This window comes from Perca flavescens, chromosome 5 (genome assembly GCF_004354835.1).
Source record: "Perca flavescens isolate YP-PL-M2 chromosome 5, PFLA_1.0, whole genome shotgun sequence".
Lineage (NCBI taxonomy): Eukaryota > Metazoa > Chordata > Actinopteri > Perciformes > Percidae > Perca > Perca flavescens.
In genome coordinates, this window is record NC_041335.1 from 23,553,930 (window position 1) to 23,572,131 (window position 18,202).

The 18,202-nt window shown below is 41.2% G+C and overlaps 1 protein-coding gene across 1 annotated transcript in view; it reads right to left on the reverse strand.

Moving 5' to 3' along the window:
- Positions 1 to 3,894: 3,894 nt before the first annotated feature.
- Positions 3,895 to 18,202, reverse strand: part of sh2b3 (SH2B adaptor protein 3) — a 55,462-nt gene continuing 41,154 nt past the window's right edge. Inside the window, exons 4-9 of the mRNA XM_028579152.1 lie at positions 14,633 to 14,734; positions 12,781 to 12,869; positions 9,306 to 9,397; positions 6,983 to 7,197; positions 5,588 to 5,765; positions 3,895 to 4,360 (exon numbers count right to left, since the gene is read on the reverse strand). Coding sequence (XP_028434953.1) covers positions 3,996 to 4,360; positions 5,588 to 5,765; positions 6,983 to 7,197; positions 9,306 to 9,397; positions 12,781 to 12,869; positions 14,633 to 14,734 — 1,041 coding nt within the window. The 3' untranslated portion in view covers positions 3,895 to 3,995. The remainder of the gene's footprint in view (positions 4,361 to 5,587; positions 5,766 to 6,982; positions 7,198 to 9,305; positions 9,398 to 12,780; positions 12,870 to 14,632; positions 14,735 to 18,202) is intronic.

Consider the following 18,202-nt stretch of genomic DNA (forward strand, 5'->3'; position numbering starts at 1 on the left):
TTAAAGGTCCCATGGCATGAAAATTTCACTTTATGAGTTTTTTTTTTTTACATTAATATGAGTCCCCCACCCCTCCCCCAGCCTGCCTATGGTCCCTTAGTGGCTAGAAATGGCGATAGGCGTAAACTGAGCCCTGGGTATCCTGCTCTGCCTTTGAAAAAAATGAAAGCTCAGATGGGCCGATCTGGAATCTTGTTCCTTATGAGGTCATCAGGAGTAAGGTTACCTCCCCTTTCTCTGCTTTGCCCGCCCAGAGAATTTGGGCAAAACATCCTAAGGAAAGCTCATTGTGGGACTGGCTCTAGTGGCTGTAATTCTGCACCAAGGCTGAATTTCGGTAAAGAGACTTCAGATACAGTATTAGGGGACCACTAAGGCCTATATAAAAGCATCCAAAGAGCAGCAGGTCATAGGACCTTTAAACAATCAAATGATGTAAATCAATTTGGGACTAACGTTATGTTCTAATCTTATTTTAACACTTTATGGCAAAGGCTACATTTGTTTTGGTCATATTTTGATTCTGCTTTTTAGGTAATTCAATCACCAGCTGGCCTACAACAGCCTGTTGAAACAGGACCATTTATCTGTACCTTTGCTCGTACGGCAGTTATTTGGAGACCAAGGCGACACAGAGACTTCAGAGAGTGTGCATACAAAAATACCTGATCATGTGTTTTTTTTTTTTTTTGGTTAGGTTTATTTTACAAAAAGTCAAATATACAGTTGATATATATTTAATATAATTTAGATGCTTATAACTGAAAGGGATGCAAACACAATGACAGATTTTAAAAAGCTGTTGAGGGGAAGTTGGGTTAAACTGGAATGTTTACAGTGCTAAGTTAACAAACAGAATGAACAGTATTGACACATTACATTCATCAACTGGACATTTTAAAATAAACGTACGGGGGAGACTAATGGTGTTGCTGGAGCGGATGTTGAGGACACCTGACGTACAAAGGGATTTTCCAGAAGTGTTAACTCGATTCTTGCAGCAAATTAGATTGAACCATAGCACAAAATTAAAAGCCATTAAAAAAAAAACAGTAGGGTGGTATGTGGTAGCCCTGGTTTTAAATATAGCATTTCTTTCTGGGAACTTTGGCATTTATCAAATATACTTCTTAAGTCTATGAGCAGGTGCAAACATTAAATTCTCACTCACTTAATTCATCCATCTAGAAGCCTCCGTCGCTTCTGTCATACATAAAAAGGTGTGAAGCACTGGGTATCTCTCAGATATTGCACTACACACGTTCTGCACCACATCATGCCCTGAGCTTTTGAAAAGGGGAAAAGCAACAGCAGCTTTCTGGCAAAGGCAAAGTCATTCTCCCTAAAAAAATAAAAAATATCAGCAAAGAGAGGGACCTGATAGTCAAAATAGTTATGGTTACCGTTGCTTTTTCTTTAGCAGAAAATAAAACAGAGAAGTGATGAGGGATTTGTTTTGACTCAGGCGCAGAAAGGCAGGTAGACCAACCGTACTTTTGCCAAAAACATCCTTGTTTTTGTTCCCCTTATAAACACTTTTGAAGATGTCAGTCTTGAACATGATGATACATTTAAGAGTACTACACAACCATTACACAACCAACGTTCCTTTGGTAGACAAAGCTGACTTATTGCTTAACAAGAGAAGTAATCACAGCTGACTTACTCTGGTTATGTTCGTGAGGAAATCAAGATGCATTCATGGCTTTCTCTTATAAAAAAAAACAAAAAAAAACAGGAAATTACAATGAGAAAGAGGGCAGAGAGACAGAGCAAAATTGGGTCTAAACCATACAATCAGCATAGGTTTACTTTTAAACCTTAATCAACTGCTAAAGTTATTGTAGTGCAAGGTTAGAAGACAGACACGTCCTAGCACACTATTTCCCAAAAGCATGCCGTCGTTAATGGAAGCGAAGCTTCAGTTACTGAAACAAAATTACAGAAAATGTCATCTTTGGTGTGCATCAAAACTAATGAGTTTATGTAGACAACTGTGGTAGTCACTGTTTATGGGATATTCTGTGTATTCTGTGAGGAGAGACGAGAACGTAACTGAACCAAATCCACTGTGGCGACAGGATAGTCTCAAGACGGGATGTAACACTTTGGATTACAAATCAGCTCTTTAGATGTTTTTGAGAAAACCCAGCCTGGAGGTGGAGAAGACTAAAACACCCCGAACAAACTGGTCGCAAGATTAAAAAAAAAGAAATTGCTTGCTTAGGTAAAGGCTTCATTTTTGGATGTATTCCTTTATATAACCTCCTAATGAAAATGTAGTATGTTGGCTCTTGACAACTTAAATAAAATATCCATATTATTTTCATCCACCTTGGTTTTTCTATTGGCTGCTGAACGTGTAACAAAAAATACAAAGACAAATGTTTAATGCTATGAGTGTAGAGTTGGAGACATGATGCTAACTCCAAGAATCACGATTTGCCTAGAGAAGTTAGAAAATAAATGTTAATATCTACAGAGGTACTTGTGTGACTTCAGTGTCACTCTGTCTCGCAGGAGTTGCATCATATGACCATCTACTTTTAAGAGTTTAACGTAAGATTATCAAACATTATGAACCTGGATTAAAGTTTCCAGCGCTTTGTTCCTCATTTCAGCTGTGTCAAATATCTGACTCGGGGTGTATTCCCACATAGCTTGATCGGACCATTTGTTTCAGAACCTGAGCATTTCACTGCATTTTGGTGACGCAGAATACTTTTTATGCCACAAAAATCAATCCAATGGAGTGACATTACTATAGTTTAATCAATGTGTCATCAATAATTTGTGTATACACTTGGAAAGTGTATTGTGGCACAAAATACATTTTGGCCACATGGTGTTGCCATCAGGTCAAAGAGAAAGTCAAAATCCTGTACAGAGAAGCTGAACTGGTTTATTAATATCATCAAATGTTCTTAGATTTTTGTGGCAGGACTTATTTCTGTGAGACCATGTGAATTTGTGAACACAATGCCTTTGGTGCCTAGAATGTAACGTGTGAGTGACACTACAAATATACTTGATGCTGATTTTGGATAAACCTAGCAGTGTGTATGTGAGTTTTGTACCAGACTGAGATCAACACAATCATCTTGATGGACTACACTTTCACTCATCTCACATATACCGAAACAAACACACCCAGATTTGGAGTGGTGGAAGCAGATCATTTTCTAGTAACAGCTTCCCAGCTGAATTTAACCACGTTTTACCCTTTTTTACTTTATTTTTATTTTTCTACAAAAGAATCTGTGTATAGAAAAAAATACACATTGTTTCCAAAGTGCACTGAAAGCATTGTGCACTTAAATATATAATGATACGCAAGAGGAGGAATATCTAATAGAGAGTGTAGACAATAAGAGTGCTTTCTCATTTGTGTGTTTTTATAAAAAGGTTTACTCCACACAAAGTTCTGTGTGTGAAGAGTAAATGTCTTTTAAATATTTCAAAGCAGCACTCGATTTAACCAATTTTGCAGGCAGAGCCTTCCCATCAAGGGTCAAAACAAGTTAAATCAAGCGAACCTCTTTTCAAAAGAACAGAAACATTTAAAAAATGTGTTTTACCCGTGCTCGAGGACAGCTACACATGTGGCTATTCCTCTCTCACACAGAACCTCAACATCAATAAAACGAGAATAATCATCATACTCAACACTGTTATAAAACTCCCAAAAATACATTCACTGTGGACACTCGGGGTGGAGGTTGTGAGGGTCTGACGCTGGTAAACACACGGCCAGCACAGACATAGTGAGTGAGTGTGTGTGTATGTTTTGTCATCAGACAAAGACTTGTTAGTTGAAGTTCTTAAGTCTGCTATAATCACCTGAGCATCATGCACTCTCTGAGAATCTCACACACCGCACGTGAAGCTGGGTGGGGGTAACTAAATGTGTCTGTATGATGTGTGCATGAACATGTCCGCTTCACAGGTGACGGCCGTCTGTCAGAGGTGATGGAGGTCTTTTTAACTCAGCGCTGTCAGAGCAACATGTACTGGTTGTCTATCGCTCGCTTGCGACCTCGCTCAGGCTCCAGCTCATAGTCTGAGTCCCGCTGAGGGATGTGGGGGTTGGGATGACGAAGCAGGGGTCTCCTCCCCACCGATTCACTCCGACGAAGAGGAGCGGGGGCTGACGGAGGAGGGTCGGGGACGGGGTTGGTGCGAGTGAACGGGCGGTTTCCCGGCTGGGAAACGGAGCTGGGGCTGGAAGTGGTGCTGGTGCTGCTGGAGCAGGACGAGCGGGGCTGAGTGACGCTGCGAGCCAGACTGCAGTGAGCCAAGCTGGGCTCCGAGCTCCACCGATGGAGGGAGAAAGGGACGAGCAGAGCGCCCGACAGCTGACCTAATTAAAAAAGAAAAAGAAAAAAAGAGGAAATGAGAGTTTTGGCGACTACAAGCAATAACGTTCTGAGAACATGGCAACGCCTGTAAAAAATGTACTCGGAAGTAAGAAAACAAAGGTGAACTGTAAGATTATTTTTTTGGGGCATTTTAGGCATTTAATTCCACAGGACAGATGAAGACATGAAAGGGGAGACAGAGGGGGAATGACGTGCAGCAAAGGGCTGCAGGTCGGAGTCGAACCCACGGCCGCTACGTCGAGGAGTAAACCTCTATATATGTGCGCCTGCTCTACCAACTGAGCTAACCCGACCAACAATTTGTGTTTTGTAGTGCCTTGTGAACAGTTCCAATAAAGATTTTATACCCAATTACCTAAAATAATTTGCTTATTTCACAAGAAAAAACAATATTTTTTCAATAATAATAAAAAAAATTCATTCATTCCCTCCTCTACAAGTATTTCACAACCTCTCAGATGTATCCTGTGATCCAGCAGAGGAGCCCAACCCTCAGGTTGGGTACCAGTGGTTTTAATATTTACGGATCTTGGCAATTATTTCTGTATGTGCAATGTTACCATAGCCAATAAAAATGATGATGAATACTACAAAAATAAGACCCAAGTTGTAATAAACATGTTAATGTAAAAATCAATAATCAGACATAAATAATTTCTCAGTTAAGCTTGATTTATGGTTCTGCGGAGGCTCCACGCAGAGCTCTCGCCGTAGCCTACGTAAGTGGCTAAGTTTATACTTAGCCGGCGTGTGTGTGTGTGTGTGTGTGTGTGTGTGTGTGTGTGTGGAGTAGGTGATAGAGCGAGGGAGAAAGTGAGAGAGTGACGGTGATTAGGAGGAGTAGCGACTCTAGAGTCATAGTGAGAGAAACAAAGTGTCTCCCCTGTGTTTTGTAACTAAGGTTGGAAATCTGGAGCAGAAAGAGTTAACCCTCTCCTTGATTTCATGTTGTTTATGAAAAAGGAGAATCAGGAAATGAGTCGGGGGAAATGCAGCGCTACCAAGCCACGGCCGAGCGACATACGGCACCGCGTACACCGTGTAGTTAAATTTTTCGAGAGGTGCAAGTCAGGCTACAGCGTAGGGTCCGGCGTAGGTTCGTGTCTCCACATACCTCCGTACGCAGCAACGACGTAGATTTTACACAGAAGTATAAATCAAGCTTCTGACCAAGAGATATGACTGAGAGGAGGATGGTAGAGTCTCACCCTGTGATGGAGGGCTAGAGCCCGCCACTACGAAGCTGGAGAGAGTGACGGCACCAGCGGCTCCACACTCTAGCGGGATGGGGAAGTGGCGGAAGTGACCGAGCATGTCCATAACAGAGGGGAAGCGCAGGTGCTGTACCCTGCACTGACCCCACTCTGTTAGCGAGAGGCGCAGGTGCTGCGGAGACAGAGAGAGACACAGATGTGAGGTGGGGAAAACATCAAGAAAAGACATTTTATTTTACATACAGTTTGAGCAAGAGCTGAATCTGGATGTGAACTAAAATGCCAGTGTGAACAAGCCTTCAGTTACTCCTAATTTCCAACGGCTGCGGAACGGCTCCGTGCTCCGCCGTCCGTCAACACCCACCAGGTCCAGATTTGTTGCGGAACGGCTGCGGCCATGACTGACAGCTGAAGTCACGAGGACCCACGAGATCTCGCCACTTCATGTAGAATAGAACCACAAAACCAACAACAGTTTGTTTCCACCCAGAGGAGGAGAGGGGAAACAGCTCTGTGCTGTGTTTTCAAGGTGTAGTGCAGGCAAATATGATCCGCCGTGAGCACGGTGTATTTTATTTTGAAAAGTAACAGGATGTTTTATTTTGTTTCTGTGCTCGACTTACTGTCCCGCACAATCTGAATTGTGCTGAATTGCTGCGGAGCTCTCTGGCGTCCGGCAAAAATAGAAGCTCTGCGTATCTGGGACGCAGTCAGAACGCAGCCATTGTGTGCAGTGTTGGTCATCTTACTTTAAAAAAGTAATTAGTTACAGTTACAAATTACTTCTACCAAAAAGTAATTGAGTTAGTAACTCAGTTACCACAAGTAGCCTAATAGTTACTCAGCAAAGTAACTGTGAAGTTATTTTTCCTGGGCATAGCGTGCATGTTACATAAACATTCTTTCCTTTAATTTCAATGAGCGAGAAGTAGTGCTGGTACTTCCAGTTCGAAAAAGCTACTTTTGAATTTCCCTTGTCGCTGTCTTGTGTTTATTGGTAGAGTGTGCAGTGAGACAGCGTGAGCAGGGCATCTGCCCACCCAGCCAATCATCATCGCATTTGCAACGGTGTCATCATCCTCACCCCTGCTTTCTCCAGGCAGCTGATGTGCAGCCAAAGCCTGACACCTCGTGCTTCATTCAACCAAATTGTAGTAACGCGCCACTTTACATTCTCAGTAACGATAACGGCGTTGCAACGATGGGAAAAGTAATTAATTAGATTACTCCGTTACTGAAAAAATAACGCCGTTAGTAACGCCGTTATACTTAAACGCCGTTACTCCCAACACTGATTGTGTGTCAGTGGAAATACACACGTTGACTTTAATAGAAACCTATTGACTCCGCTGCCGTTCCGCAACCGGTGGAAATTGTGAAAAGACGTACTTTTGCTTTCCCCTGGTAGTTAAACGTGAGGACGTAGTCTCCTCTTCGTGTCTCACTCTGTCGAACCAGAAACACTCCATGTCCATCCGGTCCAGAGCTCTGAACCAGATGGGCGGCCTTGACGCGGGAGATGGGCCCGTGGAACCAGGGGTAGGAGAACAGGAAGTGATCAGCCTTCTGGACAACCTGCTCGGGCAGGGCAAATGTGATGGGGCCTGGAGGGATGAACAGAGAAACAAAATGGTTTCTTAAGCTATGTTTTTCAAAATTCTCATCCGTGTTATTTTTAGCCACAGCAGGCAGCTGTTTCCAGCAAATAAGCTCCAAAAAGCTACTGTACACTTTCTGCTCAGCAGTAAATGGAAAATAGACAAAGTTAGCGACTAGTGGAGCATTTAGCGGCTAAAGAGCCAGATTTCCCTCAGGAGTTGGTAAAGACTAAAACAGAGCTAAAAGAAGAGTGAGTTGCCATTGGTGCTGTTAGCGAAATATTGCTTTTAATTTCAGTTTATTTATTTTGTGATTTACAATTTTTTCTCATTTTTTACAAAATACCAAACGTACAACTCACAACATGAACACATCCCCCCCCCCCTCGTCATCACCACCCACCAAGACAAAAATCAAGAGAAGATGACACAGTAACTACTACAATATTCAAAACCATTCAACAGAATAGTAACACAATAGACAATAAACCATAAACTAAGTTGCAGATATTTAAAAAAAAAAATTGCTGTACCACTTCCTCAAAGGATTTCAATATGCCACAGAGATACAGATCACCCAGTGTGACAATACCCTTTTCCAACCAATCCCTCCAAAAAAGGGGAGATCTACCAATACATAACTTTGGATTTCGCCAAACAATTGAAGAATTTATGGATCCAGTTCAAACAGCCGGGCCACTTTAGGCCAAACGACATTTAAGTGAGAGATTATCGAATGTGTTTTTGCTACACCATACAGTTTAACAGACAGGCTTTGTAAAGGTGATAATGGGGCAAGGACAGATTGCTCAATACAATCCCAGGGTGGGACTCTCTAAGGAGGAAGTGACCAGTGGGCAAGATGCCTCAGGTTAGTTATCATAGTAGTAATACAACATTGCTGGTAGACTCAAACCAATTGATTGCCAAGTACTCTTTTAGCTCAGACCTAATTCTATAATTTCTCAATCTACCTGGCTTTGCGACCCAGGTAGCGAGGTGGGTTTGATCAGGTCTATGAACGCTATTGCCTTTCGGGGGCATTCAAATTTCTTAACTCCAGCCTTGGCTTCTATTTTAAGTTTGGCAGGATACAGGATCCAGAATCTCACATCTCTCTCATGAAGCTTTTTCTTACACTCCTTGAACCTGTCGCGCTTTATCCGTATCTAGAAATCGCATTATGTTGTTATTCTGCCAGGATAGCTCGCCCTTGCCTCTCGCCGCCCGCAACACCAGGTGCCGGTCCGATGATCTTAAGAATCTCGCCAGAATGGTCCGGGGTCTGAGTCCTGCCTGGGGCTGCTGGCCGGCGATTCTGTGTGCACGCTCAATCTCTCCCTCAATCTCCGGCAACTCCCGAATCAACTCACCCAAAACTTCACTGGATCTCCTCCTCCGTTACCCTCGGGGATGCCCACAAAACGGACATTATTGCGTTGGGATCGATTTTCAAGATCTTCATTTTTTCCCAAAGTATGTCGACCTCTTAAAACACGGTCCTTATTTATATTATCAAAGGTTTGGACATTGTTTCTGTTGGTTATGATAATATTGATAATATTTGCTTAGTTAATTGCTGAGATCTGATCTGACTACAACAAAGTTCAATGGGGAACTACAGAAGAGAGTTCAGATGTTCAGACAGGTTGTAAACAAATAGTTTATCTAGATTGTCTAAACCACTTTATTTGGAGTTGAATGCACTAATAATATCTCCTTGCACAGGGAATCCGTGAACACAAATACGGAAAAGTACAACAGTGTTTTCCCTAGGTTTGTGGAAGACGTAGGTGCACATATTTGTTGGGGGTTTAGGGGTCCTCCCTCAAGAAAATCTTCAATAAAATAAATATGCAATTTCAATATTACAATATTTGTGTCTAAAATGTTGGAAAAGCTAGACCAGACAATAAATAACACTCAAAAAACTTAAACTCCAACATTTGCTAAAGAAGTCCACTGGGGACCAACTACAATCATTAGATCTGAGAAAAGTTATTTAGTTAGTTTTGATGCTCGCATACAACTAATGAACACACAACTACAACTGATTGTTAGATGATGTGTCTTCAACCTCTACTTTTTGTCATTGTGTCCTATATATCACTCACTTTGACTTCCTAACTCTGAGCTCCCTCTGTGATTGACTGGAGCAGAGCTGTCAGCTGGGGAGGGGAGAGGCTCCAGATCCACACTGCCTGACCTAAAGGACAAGAAAAGTTTCAGATTACACACACTGTATCTACAACACATGTATGTTCTCATTGTGGACCACCTGGGAAGGAAAACGGGTCAATTTCATGATTATTTCATTTGAAGTCATTCTTTCCAATTTGGATATCACCATCTGTCTTATAAGAAAGCTTCAGCTCTGTTTGTGCTGGAAGATCAGCGTCTTCTTTCTGTTTTGTGGTGAAAAGATATTCGAGTTGCTGTAAAATGCAGAGAGGCTTCATTTAGTAACTGTAATTACATAATATATGTGTTGATGATTTATTGATGTTAACAAGCTACATATCACTTTTTTTTTTTAACAAAAAAAAGAAAGAGAGTGTGTGTGTGTGTGTGTGTGTGTGTGTGTGTGTTGGTGGGGTGAGTCTAGTGAACATGGAGGAAACAGCAGGCTGAAGGAACACAAAGACACCGAGATCAGACAGGAAGTGGGTCCAGTTCACCAGTTCACATCTGAACTGTTCTTCTGTGTGTGTGTTCTCACACTCACACACACACACACACACACACACACACACACACACACACACACACACACACACACACACACACACCAGATTAAAGGAAGGTTAAAGAGAGAAGCCTGAGCAGATCCTGCTAAAATGCTGACTTGATTTCGCAGCGCTCTCAATAACAGGAAGACAAGTCTCCTTTCTCCTCACTCTTGCGTGTGTGTGTGTGTGCTTGTTCCTCTAGCAAAGTGAGGACATTTTGCAAACTGTGGACATTTTAGCCAGTCAGCAATGCTACACCTCCCACATCTGACCACATCTAAAAAGGAAAAGTGTTTATACTTGTTCCAAATGGCCCCCACTAGAAAAGGATCATAGCATCACACTGCCTTCCTCACTTCTCTTTTGCAGGTTTTTGTAGTCTCAACTTGATGGATCAAACAAACTGGGATGATGACACACAATTTCGGACAATAGGCCTTTTTTAACAGCACACATTTGGAGTAGGAAAAGCACAGGTGTTCCTTAAAACGATGGATCTGTTCTATTCAAGTGTCCCAGTGAGCTGTGACAGTGAGCCAGCATGCACAATATCAGGACCCTGAAACACCTGTGCTATTCCTGCTGTGACATGTTACAAGGCCTTCAGTGAGAGGGGCCTATCTTTTCTCAAAGGGCATTCATGGTGTTGCACTCTGGTGTACACACAAAAAGTGACGGAAGTAGTTGTGTTAAGAATGAACAAGAGGCTTGAGAGGGAAGTTCAAAACCTGCCTTCTTTTATAACTCTACCCTGTACAGAGTCATGATTGTCGGATTGTTGTTCCAGAAAGTATCGACAGATTGGCTCTATTCAAACGAATGAGAGGGTTAAAGTCGGTCTGAGCAAGAAACTTAAACGATCTGACAAGCACTCAGTTTGAAGCAGCCTGAGGCACGTGAGCTCAGAATTAGGATTAGGTTAAGAATCGGCATGTAGTTGTGATGTTAACAATTCACATTTGGAGACAAAGGATGCATTATGTTAATTACGGTCCTTCCCATGAATTTAGTACAAAAAAAAGAAGAGTGACGTGGCCGGGTTGGCTCAGTTGGTAGAGCAGGCGCACATATACATGGAGGTTTATGCCTTGATGCAGAAGGTCCAGGGTTCGAGTCCGACCTGTGACGATTTCCTGCATGTTTTCCCCCTCTCTCTCCACTTTCTCACCTAGCTGTCCTGTCCATTAAAGGCGGAAAAGCCCAAAAAATAATTTTAAAATAAAAAAAAGTGACAAGGATTTTGAAACTCATACATCAGCAAAAAAGAAGAAATCGACACATGTGCGAGCACAAGGCTATTTATAAATATATAGATATTTGGGCTCATATAAGAAAATTGCAGATACAGTATATTGGTGTCGATAGAAATGCCAAACTATGTTTGAGGTTATTTAGAAACAGTGTCTCCATTGCGTAGTTTGTCCACCAGAAGGCACTGACTAGTTGATTTTTAAGGGTAAAATATCCCATTCAGTATGCATCTTGGTTAGAAAAATAAAAAAAAGTTAAATTCGGTATTGGTCAGACTTTAGTGCACACACACACACACACACACACACACACACACACACACACACACACACACACACACACACACACACACTTACTAAAAATATTATTACATGCACTTTGATAAATGCCTGCACGTTTTGAAATGTTTTAATAAAACGGAGAAAAGAAAAATATAACACTTTGTGAGGTATCTAAATAAACACTGAATTCAAAGTAATCTCTGGCCTCACTTGTGTGTGTGTGTGTGTGTGTGTGCGTGTAAGAGCATTACAGACATCTGCAGAAATGAGAAAGGTCCTGAGATTCTCCCGAGTCTCAGACCTCCCCCACACTTCCTTACACACACACACACACACACACACACACACACACACACACACACACACACACACACACACACACACACACACACACACACACACACACACACACACACAGAAACATAAGGTCAAACTTATAAAAGCTTTTTTGGGTCTAATCCTAATGTCTGCTGATAAAGATACTGTTTGTCACACTAAAACGAAAGACAAAAACTGCAGTATTCCTCTATACTGTATAACAGTATTAAGTATCAGTATGAATATTACTTAATATAGAGAATTGCCCCAAATACTAAACTTGGCTTAGCATGTGCTGCAGCTCCTTATAGTGGACCACCAAGCCTAGTGTATAATAGTCATATTTTACTAATATATTATATACTATTACTATACTTTTTTTTTCTGTTTCACAGCTCTCTAATGTTTTTCTGTGAATATATTTAGCCTTTTTTCAAAGGTGGAATGCAAAAATGTGACAGGAAATGTAGGGAGAGAGAGACGGGGAATGACTGTAACCCTCCCACACAACTGTCCAACTTTAGTAAGTTTAGCTTTAAAAGGTACATATAGGGAGCACCTTGGTGGCTGTGTGGTTGCAGCGCATGCGATATAACCGCCATAGTTCCAGGTTTGATTACAGCCTCGGGACTATTGTTGCATGTCATAACCCTCTCTCTCTCCCCCATTTCTAGAAAATGCCAAAAAATAAATAAATTAAAAAAAAAAAAGTTCCAATTTCAAAACTACTTTTATGCCTAACGTTCAAGCCGTAACAGAATACTCTCCACACCAGATGTGTTACCTCTCAAAGGCTTAGTGTAAATATTGAGTTGACTGATGAGTTTGATGAATGATTATTTCCAGGACTATTCCAAATATAACATGGCTCAAACTTGCTCAGGTCTGTAGAGCCCTAAAGCAAATGAAGGCATGGACTAACTTACACATACATACACACACGCACTATCGCATTATTGATGTTTTAGGTTGTATAAATGTATCCGTCTTTGTGTTAAAGTGTTTCTCACCTGTTGCTGATACATTCTTTTAGCTCTGTGGTCCACGAGCTGACCTGCTGGTCGTTGTCCGTCTCAAATATCAGACTACCTCGATTAACCTGCAGAGACAAAGATGTTATTAAATATACCATCCACTTTATATAGATGCCAAGCTGCACTACATTGTGCAGTGCAAGAAGGGGCCTAGACATAATAAAAGTGCAATTTTTCTAATGCTATACAAAAACAAACAGCATATTTAAGGCTTAATGTTGCCAATAAGGTGGTGTACCTTAGCTACAAGTTTTGTAGCTTATTCTAATGATCAAAAAACAGGTTCAAGTAATAAAACACCTTAAAGTTACGATTTCGAAGATCTCGGTTTCGTTCTCTCTTCTCACCTACTGTATGGCGACAAGCGAATTATTCTCACACTTGTTTTTGAAGTTTCGTCTGTAGTCATCGCTTTTTTCTATGTTTGTTCGGCCATAGAAACCATTTACTCGCAACACAAGTAGCGACCAGAAGCAACAGTATGCCACTTCACACACAAGTGAGTTGACGAGCATTGCGTTCCCTCAGTGGACCAACCACTTTTGGGTGCCACTTGTAATGTTTCCCGGGAATGTCGCCACAGACACCCAGTTTGTAAAACTGCAAATGTAAGGGCTCTCATCAGTAGACCATAGGAGGAGGAGAGATCCAAACACAGGCAAGGCTTTCCAGAAGGAATGGGTCATGTAACGCAACATTAAACCATATCAATATAAACGACATCGCTTCGTTCGTAGAGAGGCAGCGGATGCGAGGGCGTTAGGTGCACCGGTGCAACCAAGGAAAAATCTTAGTCGCACCCTTACAAATTTTGGTCGCATTTGCGACCAAATTGGTCGCACTCTAGAGCCCTGCCATGGCATGAACATTTCACTTTATGAGGTTTTTTAACATTAATATGAGTTCCCCCAGCCTGCCTATGGTCCCACAGTGGCTAGAAATGGCGACAGGTGTAAACCGAGCCCTGGGTATCCTGCTCTGCCTTTGAGAAAATGAATGCTGAGATGGGCCGATCTGGAATATTTCTCCTTATGAGGTCATAAGGAGCAAGGTTACCTCCCCTTTCTTTGCTTTGCCCGCCCAGAGAATTTGGCCCACCCATGAGAGAGAGACATCATGGCTTTCAAATGAGCAAAGTGGCAGTTGGTCAAGGCCACACACCCCCCTCTCCACCTATCCCCCCCCTCTCCTCCTCAATAGCTACAGACACAGAAATGGCACATCTTAAGGAAAGCTTGTTGTGGGACTGGCTCTAGTGGCTGTAATTCTGCACCAAGGCTGAATTTCGGGAGACTTCAGATACAGTATTAGGGGACCACTAAGGTCTATATAAAAGTATCCAAAGAGCACCATGTCATGGGACTTTTAAAAAAAAAAAAGCTACCAAAACTGATAGAAAAAGTCAGCACACTTTCCACAACTGTTGTGTAAAACTGCTATCAAATACTCACTGCTGTGGCTATGAAAACTTTGTAGTTTGTTACTTTACACTGGGTTGCAATGGTATGCACAGCAAAAGAAAAGGCAGTATAGTAAAACAATGGTCGATGGAGCATGTGGCTGGACAGTAGAGGAGTGATTGGTGATGTAAGAAGTTTCTGTGGAAGGTTTTCCCTCATGTAAACGTATGTTATGACAACCATCTTTTAACCCTACAGGTGGTGAGTGTTTCTCAAGAGATGAGGTTTGGGAAAATTAACTAACAAAAAGCTAACAAGGGGTAAATAAAGGCTGTTTGGAGAGTTTTGTTATGAAATGATATGACACAGTGATTGTCCTGTCCTACGATCAGAATTGTATATCCATTTAGTTGAAAACTTGTACATACCTTTAAAACAAATGTGTTTAAGTTGTCAGGCATCTCCAGCCGGTTGCAACGACGGACTTCTTGGATATCTGAGCAGGGAGTCGTCAGCTTGGGACTGGAGGCCTGAAAAACAACAAAGACATGATGACACGGTTGTTACTCTTCATGAAATGTAATACAAAAAAGGCACAAAGACAAAAGAAGAAAGTATAAACTGAAAGAAGAAAGGAGTGTGACTAAGTGCATGTTAATCTTATCTTTAACCAGCTTCTGATGTCTAAGGTGGCTAACCATGTGATATTGCCAAATTCTCTGAATGACTCAACAGCACATTGAGGAAAAAACAGCTCGGTGGGGTGTAAGAAATAAAAGCCAAACTATTTGGTGATTTAGGTGAGTCAACCTTCTAAACCTGCAGATAATTTGTGGTAAACTGCCTCATTTGGGCTTTAAAAATATGGTACTTCTGGCATACAAGCATCTGCTTCACAACCCAAGCTGGCTCAAAGTTTGTTACTCAATTGCACATTAGTGCAGTAAGGTTTGTACATTTGTAGCTCAATACTGCTGCCTACCTTTTTTTCACTTTCATTCAAATATCTAGCATATCAGCAATGTGGCTTGTACTTGCAACAAAAAAAGCTTTACGGGAACTGAGATGGGTAGAATAGACTTGACTTGACTAGGTTGCCACTGCAATATGTTTTATTTTAAGGTTGATCAGTTAAGCTACAGATACCACACTACACCACAGGATGTTCATATGTACAGTACTTGCAGTCTCTATATCTGTATGCACGTGTGAGTGTGAAGCCTCAGTGCAACTGAAGCCTCCCTCAGTGAAAGAAAATGCAGCGAATTGTATGAAGAAGAAGAGCATTATTAGGAGACTATATGGGAGCTCTCATGGCGGCGCTCCAAGGTGGACCCCACCGGGACAAACTGTGATTGAAGAATAAGATATGAGGGGCTTCCTGGTGGCTATTTCAGCTGAGGCACACAGCCAGAACTCCTGATGCTGGGACTTTGAGTCAGGCTTGTGACCTTTTCTGCAAAAGCATTAGTGGCCTTGACTTTTATGCACTAATAAAAAGGACATATGGAGCTAGGCCAACATCTTCTATCCTGATATAGATAATTTCATATCTCATATCTATATACTGGCAGTGGTGGCCTAGTGGTTAAAGAAGCAAGCTTGTGACAGGGAGGTCGCCGGTTCAATCGGGGTCTTCAATCCCTAGACCGACAGGAAAAATATCTGGGTGGGGAAAGTGAAAGAGCAGCGCTTGTCCCTCCCTCAAGGCCCTAAACCCCAACCGCTCCAGTGGAGCTGCCCAGCGGCCAGCAGATCAGATTGTGGTTGTACTGGCCAGCTTCCAGGTATGAATGTGTAACTGTGTGAATGTGTCAGGTCGTCATTGCAAATGAGAAGTTGTTCTCAATCGAAAAAAAATAACAATAACATAAATACTGTATATCACAATACAGCATGTTTTCTGGTAATTAAATAAATAATAGTCTATATGAAATAACCACCTGGTATTTTTTATACACTCCTGTGTGAATTAAATACTTAACAAATAAAAAGTATTTTTTCATTTTATTAAGAACTTCAGTGCAAAAGGAACGTAACGTGCAAGGATCAGAAAGCAGGTGTCGTCAAAATGATGTAAATATTGCCGTAATGCAGTTTGGCCGCTGAATTTTTGACATTGCGATGGAAACAATATAGAAAAATATATACGATAGACTATTTTATCACTTTTAATTGCTTTGACCATATATATCGTCATATCGCCCAGTCTTATATGGAGATACTTTCTACAGGTGTGAGACCTCTATTTAGGGTCCTGTTCCATGCAGGTGAAACCCAGATGGACAGGAGAGGATGGTGTGTGCGCATATCCATGGGTGCACAACAACAGACACAAACTAATCATACATCACTATTAAAGCGATGTGGAGCCTTCGAGCACCAGCGAGACTCTCACACACACACACACACACACACACACACACACACACACACACACACACACACACACACACACACACACACACACACACACACACACACACACACACACACACACACACACACACACACACACACACACACACACACACACACACACAGATGGATGACTCGGTCAGCCATGTGTACAGGCCTGTGGCATGATCATCTAATCAGTTAATCATCTAATAGTTGCAGCTCTAATTATGCACTGAAAATAAGACTTAAGTTAAAAATGTGTTTGTTCAATTAACATACTAAAAGAAAAACAGTGTTCTTAAGAATATAGGATCTTACACAGGGACAGATTCATTTTGACTATGAACCACAATATCTTTACTTTAATTAATCATTTGGAGAGATGATAAATATTATCACCCAGCCTAGAATGGAGTCCCCCAAAAATTAATATATTTAATCTACTAGCAATTAAAGGGAAGAGTACTAAACTTTCTCCAGCACACAGCTAACAAGTTTCACTTGGATCAAAATCAAACTCTAAAAAAAAAAAAAAAAAAAAGGTGGAGGGTGAGTAGCGTGAGAGAGCAGAAGCAGCAAAAGGATGACTTTGAGTCTATGTGACAGTGTGTGAGCCTGAGGAATGTTTATGATAATCCTACACACACACACACACACAGATAAAAAAACACACACACACACACACACACACACACACACACATCAAAATCAAAAGAATAGATTAAACCCCCTACTCGTCCAATTTTCTCAGCTTGCCGGCGATGTGAACGAACCTCATAACTCCAAGCTCTCTTTGTTTTAACCACAGCATCTAATACTATCAATAAAAAGCACTGTGACGCAGAGATGAGAGGGATGTGACTCATTTAGAGACGTCTGAGTCAGTAAATGAGGAACCGACTACAAGTTGTACTTGTTACCAAATTGCTGCCACCACAGAATTTTTGAGAGAGATACTATCAATACGTTCTCAGAGGAAACGTGTGCACACTTGCAGGAAAGACCAGAGACGCATACAGAGCATGTACTGTATGTCCATACAGAGTAAAGAAACTGGTGTTATTGTACAAGATACTATGCAAAACAAATCCTTGTTGATTGGTAATAGACTCATGATATTCAGTCCCACTAAAGAACCTGCCAAGTGATTTAAAACTAATAAATACAAGTTCAAAAAACAAACCCTACATAATACATGAATAAAATCAATAAATTAAATTGATATTATTCTTAATTCATTCTTGGCCTTAGTAGGTAACAAAACAATCTCACTTCAAGGTCGATTGAGTAGCTGTTCATGAGCATGTGTTGCTGCAATTTCTGTTTTATATAATATTTAACTGAAAATATTAAACTAGACAGACAAAGCAAGAAATTTAAAGATGTCATCTTGGGCTTTGGAGAATTGTAACAGGCATTTATTTGGTGATTAATTGAGAAAATAATCGTCAGATTAAATCGGTAATGAAAGTAACTGGTAAGGTAATTGCAGCCCTACATACAACTGAAATCTGAATGATATGAAATCTAAAAGATTTGAGAACTCTTAACTTTGAGCACAAACTAGTTTGGACATTGGACATTACTGGTTACTGAAC